Genomic DNA, 5,477 nt, shown 5'->3' on the forward strand with positions numbered 1-5,477 from the left:
GGTGGTGTCCCCCAAGGGTCAGTGTTGGTGGTGGTGGCCCCCAAGGTTCAGTGTTGGTGGTGGTGTCCCCCAAGGTTCAGTGTTGGTGGTGGTGTCCCCCAAGGTTCAGTGTTGGTGCTGGTGTCCCCCAAGGTTCAGTGTTACAAAGCATTAGTAAGACCTCATCTGTGAGTGCAGAAAAAGGCAACTAAACTCATAAGAGGCATGGAGGAGGAGCTCAGCTATGAGGAAAGATGAACTGACCTGAATGTGTTCTCTCTGGAGAAGAGGCGATGAAGGGGGGACATGATCACCTTAGGGTTAGGTCTCTATAGGTTAAACTTGATGGACTTTGGTGTCCTTTTTTTTTTTCACCCTGACTATGTAATTGTTAGCTCAGTTCTCTTCTAAGTAGTGTATTTACTATAATGTTGTCCCCATTGATGAGTTTGTAGATTACCATCACGTCACCTCTTAAGCGTCTCTTCTCTAAGGAGAGCAGATGTAATTATCTTAGGTGTTCTTGATAACTCCGGCCCTCCATACCCCCTTATTACTGTAGTTGCCCTTCTCTGAACTTTCTCTAGCTCTTGGACATAGCTCCTTTCTCTAGCTCCTAAAGAGGAGAGGGGGAAAGAGGCACCTATCCTCGCTGTCTGGCATGTCCCCTCCAGATCCTAGTTTACTATTTGCTCCAACCTTATTACCATTTTGCTCCCATCAGGGCTGCACCCTTCCCATTTAAGCGCAGTCTGTCCCGTTGTAGAGCTGGTAACCAACTGAAAAGTCAGCCCAGTTCTCCATAAACCCAAACTTCTGCTTACACCAGTTCTTTAGCCACTTGTTAAGCTCTGTTGTCTCGGTGGTGTGGCTTTTGGCAGCAGCAGTATTTCAGAGAACACCACCCTGGAGGTCCTCTTCAGTAGCATGTGACCCAAGTCTCTTGTTAAAGCCAATTTCACCGTCACTGGTGCGGTTGGAGGAGCCTGGGGGCAAGCCTCCTTCCAACTGACTATGGACCCAGAACTATGGAGACCCCCCTCGGACTTCTTGGGGTTAAAATTAACCATTCTACCAGGTTTATGTGTGGGGGGATGTACTGTACATGTTCCCTGGCATTACATTTGGATGGCCCTGTGTGTATTATAGGTACAGGCTGTGACTCCAGGAGCACTGAAGGGGGATAATTCTGGACATTGAACTGTTACAGTATATTGGTCCCTTTGTTGTATTGTGTTAATGATGGGATTAGGATGGCTGATTCTAGGAGTAGCTGACTCCAGGAGTAGATGAGTAGATCACACTATAATACACTCAGGAGATAATCCCATCACATGTGTCTCCTCTCCCCCTATTCATTCATTAAGGCATCGGGGAGGGGGAGGGGATGTTTGCATGCTGTGCATGTGTGATTGCGTTATGTGTTTAGACTTCTTGGACTGTATATATACTGAGACCCCCAGAACTGTATATATACTGAGCTGGTCTTCAATAAAGCAGATCCCTGTTGGAACTTACATACAGCCGGCCTGGTGTTTTGTTCTGAGCTGGATTGGAACGGCACATAGCTGTAGTTCAGGTCCCGGATTATCGGACAATCGAAGAATCAGACGTTGCGGTCTGACATCTGATCCAATAGCAGCCGAGGAGTGCCGGGAGAGTGGAACCGAGCGAGCAGGGGCTCGTTACACCAATAATCTGTTGTGTATGATTTCCAATGAATGCATATGCATGGAGAACACGTCAGTGTAGTGTAAGTGTAGTTTAGCAAAATCGGAGGCCAATCCTAGCATGGGAATGGAATGTAATTTGATATAAAACAGTAAGATAAGAGACATGAGAATGGAGAAGAGGATGCCGGAGAATACATGGCTATGTGTGTGAGAGACGGGAGGAAATGAATAATCTTCTTGTACTGCATATTTCTTAGAGTAATACTTGTAAGCTAAATATTTAATTGGACTCCTCGGCGGCTAAGATAACATTGGCTAGCACAACTCTAGCTAGCTTCTTACACACTTTGAAATCTTTTTTTGAGGACACTCTATCTTCCTATCATTTTGTCATTGGTACCACACTGGGTCCTCCCCACCCAATAGTCTGTCCATCCAATCCACAATGTGCCGAACCTGAGCACCCGGTAAACAACATACTGTTCGGAGATCACGGTCTTTGTGACAGATTAACCTCCTGATAATCAAGTCCACTACCACCATTCTCATGTGTCTGTCACCCAAGGTCAGGTTATCACTAATTTGGTGGCTCAGGATTCCAGGCCAGGAATTGTGTAAATCCTTCCATTGGTCCGGTAGATTCTTATGATGATTGCTAGTCTAACAGGCTCAGGAGAGGACAGTCACCACAGGAAGCTAGTCTCCCAATCAACAGCCTGGAGCTATGGGGGATTCAGTTGTCCCTTCATCATTGGACCTCTCGACTAATGGCATTACATTTGGATGGCCCTGTGTGTATTATAGGTACAGGCTGTGACTCCAGGAGCACTGAAGGGGGATAATTCTGGACATTGAACTGTTACAGTATATTGGTCCCTTTGTTGTATTGTGTTAATGATGGGATTAGGATGGCTGATTCTAGGAGTAGCTGACTCCAGGAGTAGATGAGTAGATCACACTATAATACACTCAGGAGATAATCCCATCACATGTGTCTCCTCTCCCCCTATTCATTCATTAAGGCATCGGGGAGGGGGAGGGGATGTTTGCATGCTGTGCATGTGTGATTGCGTTATGTGTTTAGACTTCTTGGACTGTATATATACTGAGACCCCCAGAACTGTATATATACTGAGCTGGTCTTCAATAAAGCAGATCCCTGTTGGAACTTACATACAGCCGGCCTGGTGTTTTGTTCTGAGCTGGATTGGAACGGCACATAGCTGTAGTTCAGGTCCCGGATTATCGGACAATCGAAGAATCAGACGTTGCGGTCTGACATCTGATCCAATAGCAGCCGAGGAGTGCCGGGAGAGTGGAACCGAGCGAGCAGGGGCTCGTTACACCAATAATCTGTTGTGTATGATTTCCAATGAATGCATATGCATGGAGAACACGTCAGTGTAGTGTAAGTGTAGTTTAGCAAAATCGGAGGCCAATCCTAGCATGGGAATGGAATGTAATTTGATATAAAACAGTAAGATAAGAGACATGAGAATGGAGAAGAGGATGCCGGAGAATACATGGCTATGTGTGTGAGAGACGGGAGGAAATGAATAATCTTCTTGTACTGCATATTTCTTAGAGTAATACTTGTAAGCTAAATATTTAATTGGACTCCTCGGCGGCTAAGATAACATTGGCTAGCACAACTCTAGCTAGCTTCTTACACACTTTGAAATCTTTTTTTGAGGACACTCTATCTTCCTATCATTTTGTCATTGGTACCACACTGGGTCCTCCCCACCCAATAGTCTGTCCATCCAATCCACAATGTGCCGAACCTGAGCACCCGGTAAACAACATACTGTTCGGAGATCACGGTCTTTGTGACAGATTAACCTCCTGATAATCAAGTCCACTACCACCATTCTCATGTGTCTGTCACCCAAGGTCAGGTTATCACTAATTTGGTGGCTCAGGATTCCAGGCCAGGAATTGTGTAAATCCTTCCATTGGTCCGGTAGATTCTTATGATGATTGCTAGTCTAACAGGCTCAGGAGAGGACAGTCACCACAGGAAGCTAGTCTCCCAATCAACAGCCTGGAGCTATGGGGGATTCAGTTGTCCCTTCATCATTGGACCTCTCGACTACTCGGCCATCTGATCTGGATTGTGAACTTCCTGACTTCCAGATTCCAGGCAGCCATGGCAGTGGATGCTCTAACCTGATTAATGTCTCTCCTCCTCTGAAATTCCCTCCTCGTCTGCTGTGCAGGATCAAGGTAAAAGGCACCATGGAGATTTTCATTGCACCATATTGGCCAATGCAGATGTGGTACTTAGACCTCAGCAGACTTCTAGCCGACTCTCCGTGGGCTTTTCCTGATCATTTCAACCCTGTGTCCCAAGTACCAGTTTACCAGTCTGTGCAGACCGTCCCCTCTGTCCTCTATTGCGTGCTTGAAGACTGATTGGGGGGGATCAGGTGCGGGCCCTCACAGCTCTGACCATGGGGATACCTGCATATAACCCAGTCTGTGAATTGCCTGTGTCCTGTACTCTACTCCAAGAACTGGATTCTACAAGCAAGTCATACATTCTATCTCTCCGTAAGGCTGGACATCCAAAGCTCTTCCTTTACCACCTGATAATGACATCAGACACTTCATACATCTCAATGGATTTTCCCAAACAAAAGCCACAATCACGGTTAGAATCTCATTTGTTAGAGAAACATTTTCCATCCTGTTCCTTTCGAGTTTTTTTTTTGTCAATTCGGTGGAAATCGATCGTTGATTTGATCACATCAACTAATAGAAAATCAAACAAACGTTCTTTTGTAGTGTGAAAAATCTCGTGTTCACTAGAATCGGTATGTTCACCATGCAGACTGTGAAGAAGATTAAAGGGGCATTTTGCAGTGGTGGTTGGCTTACTCTCTTACTATGGATGGCATGTAATGTTATCATGTGACATATTTAAAAGTAACTAGAAATGTTCTGTCACATCGCGCTGAGTTTTGGATTTTCGCTGCACAGGGCCGTAGTTATCTGGGAATGTCAACATTGAGAGATCTCATTCTAACTCGCCCTGCTCGGCAGTTCCAGTACCTGCATCTTCTTCTGGACCTGAGCTCCAATGAGAAGGACAAGGTAAGTGAGTGCTTGGTACAGGTATGTGTTTGCTTTAGCCTCCCTTTGTATTCACTGTTCATGATTGGTCTTCTCAGGTCCGTCAACAGGCTCTCAACCTGATTAAGAGAATGTATGAGAAGGAGGCCCTTCATCAATATATTGAGAAATTTGCCTTGAATTACCTGCAGCTTCTGGCTCACCCCAATCCTCCTTCAGTCCTTTTTGGTGCAGATAAAGACACAGGTGGGATATTTTGCTGATTAGTTAGACAAAATAAGAGTCATGTGGAAAGTTTTGTACATTTTTAAACTGTCAGTTTGTTGCCCTTAACCAAAGCAAGTTGCACCCACTTTTCTATCTCAGAGGTAGCGGCTCCCTGGACAGAAGACACCGTAAAGCATTGTTTATATCTGTATCTGGCTCTGCTCCCCCAGAATCACAAGCTCATCCATGAGCTGGCCTCTGTCTACACTGAAGCCACAGCAGACATCAAGAGGACTGTCCTGAGGATAATCGAAACACCGGTAAATGACCGACTCTGCCCAAGGGGAGGTCCAGCGCACATTCTTCATCATTTATTAGAGGAGACGGCGGGATGTTTAGGGGCCTAGGGTTATGCAGCTGCCTATAGGAGCCTTTAGATACTGACATGGAAAGCCCAGAACAATCTGACCCACCCCCAGCTTGCCTTGGTCTTATTGCTAGTGTCCCCGGAAAATCAACGTCATAATGCCATAAGGTGGGGGG

The 5,477-nt window shown here is 45.8% G+C and overlaps 1 protein-coding gene across 1 annotated transcript in view; it reads left to right on the forward strand.

The window, feature by feature from the left end:
- The window catches only part of LOC108803910 (symplekin-like), a gene marked incomplete at its 3' end in the record, with an annotated part of 10,063 nt that overhangs the window by 1,562 nt on the left and 3,024 nt on the right, over positions 1–5,477 (forward strand). Inside the window, exons 3-5 of the mRNA XM_018575704.1 lie at positions 4,635–4,748; positions 4,826–4,973; positions 5,094–5,254. Of these exons, the coding sequence (XP_018431206.1) occupies positions 4,635–4,748; positions 4,826–4,973; positions 5,094–5,254 (423 nt within the window). The remainder of the gene's footprint in view (positions 1–4,634; positions 4,749–4,825; positions 4,974–5,093; positions 5,255–5,477) is intronic.

Source organism: Nanorana parkeri, unplaced genomic scaffold (assembly GCF_000935625.1).
Source record: "Nanorana parkeri isolate BGI_ZX_2015 unplaced genomic scaffold, ASM93562v1 scaffold4433, whole genome shotgun sequence".
Taxonomy (NCBI): domain Eukaryota; kingdom Metazoa; phylum Chordata; class Amphibia; order Anura; family Dicroglossidae; genus Nanorana; species Nanorana parkeri.